Below are 1,588 nucleotides of genomic sequence, written 5' to 3'. Positions count from 1 at the left end.
CGGCCCACGAATGTTTGGTCATGCTCTGTAGAAGCGGAAACTCGTAGAGATCCCACGAGCGAAAAGCGAAGCTCAGGTATCGTCCGCTATCTAACGTGCGCAATAATCTTAATTTCTTAACATCGTTCAATATTATATGAGGCATTCGCCATTGTATCTTTAACAAAACGATTTTAAGTTCTTGCGTTTCGCGCGATATGACACAATTGTTATCGTTGCGTGCTCGTATTAGGATAAGTTCGTGTCGCGCGTTGATCACGCTTGTAATCTTCGCAAAAATCTAATAGCACGTTGAGAGGTACGCAAAAGTTAAAATCCCCGATCGACGAATGAGTTGTCGCTAATAAATCCCATCCAGCGTTTTTTAATATTTTGCTTCTCTCGGCCGTCAGCGACGCATAATTCTTGATCGTGCTCGTTATTCCAACGTTTCTGCTTCGATCGATCTCCACGCCGTCGAGCTCGTAGCGAATCTCCTCGCACATAAACGCCGCGCAATTGTTCACTAGTCTCGTCACCGATGCGATTTCCCCTTGCGCGCCCGGCGCCTCCTTCGACTCGAGTCTGCCCTCGACGTAGAGAAAACTGTCGCAAGGCAACGTATACAAATCCTGCTGTTGTATAGGAATTCGTATCTCGTCGCTAGTCCCGAACGTAGTATTGGCGTAAGGGTTGTACGTGTGAGTCTCGATCTTGACGATGCGATCGTCGAAGATCGGCTCTCCACCGATACTTAGAATGTCGCACATTTCGCTTTTTACGAAGAAGCGGTCCTCGGCACGACGAAACCCAAAGAGCGCAGAAAAGCCGCGTTGGCGACGGTCAGTCTTCCTCCCTTCTTCCTTCTCTTTTCCGCGTTTAGAGGCGACGCGACAGCGATGACGGGCGCGTTTTTCGCGTTCGATCCGTTCACTACGAGCATCGCGCGCTTCTCTACCGTTTTCGCCGCACGTGTAGACGAATCGTGATCTCCTCGCCGCGAAAATCGATGAATTTTCCGTTCTGGTCCACAACACGCACGTTTATATCGGTAATGGTCCGCGCGATGATCGGGAAGTAAATGATCTGCGTTGGAATCTCCGACAGTTTATATCCGGGTGGAACGTTAGGCGCGAATTCGTGTATAGTATGCGCGGATTTGTCGTTATGATACGCCCCTGTCGTGACGTTGCACTCTACTCGAATGAGGTTAATGGCCATAATATTTATCGACTTATCGGACGCGTACCATTTATTCGGTTGTAACACGCGAGACGAGAAACCCAGTAGCGAACCGATATTATCGGGTTTTGTGAAATTTACTCGATACGCGCACTTAATTTCGCTTCTCATAGTGTTATCATTACCGCGAAGCGTTATAGAATTTTCACTTTTATCGCCATTCTCATCGTCTTCGAAATAGTCGCCGCCAACATCGTATATGTAATCGTCATCGCTCGTTTCCGGTTCTTCGTTTTCGCGCTCTCGTCCCTCCTCTCTCGCTCGTCGTTTGTGACGAATCGCCGCTCTTAGATACGCGTTTATAGCGCTTAACTCGTAAGATCCTACCGGAATCGCGATAATCTCGTCATTATCGTCGAAGTAAAAT

General features: G+C 48.2%; 1 protein-coding gene across 1 annotated transcript; it reads right to left on the bottom strand.

Moving 5' to 3' along the window:
* Nucleotides 1-209: 209 nt before the first annotated feature.
* LOC138943103 (uncharacterized) lies at nucleotides 210-749 on the bottom strand. Its single transcript, XM_070313621.1, has one exon. It carries the CDS (start codon nucleotides 747-749, stop codon nucleotides 210-212), a length of 540 nt encoding a protein of 179 aa, XP_070169722.1.
* Nucleotides 750-1,588: the final 839 nt, after the last annotated feature.

This window comes from Polyergus mexicanus, unplaced genomic scaffold (assembly GCF_030449975.1).
Source record: "Polyergus mexicanus isolate NDT 795.1 unplaced genomic scaffold, iyPolMexi1.0 SCAF_25, whole genome shotgun sequence".
Lineage (NCBI taxonomy): Eukaryota > Metazoa > Arthropoda > Insecta > Hymenoptera > Formicidae > Polyergus > Polyergus mexicanus.
Note: the sequence above shows the minus strand (reverse complement) of the source record. Positions and strands in the feature narration are given on the sequence as shown.

Bases quoted from the DNA above. Each gene is read 5' to 3' on its own strand.
- LOC138943103 (XM_070313621.1), bottom strand. From the start codon at position 749: ATGTGCGACATTCTAAGTATCGGTGGAGAGCCGATCTTCGACGATCGC.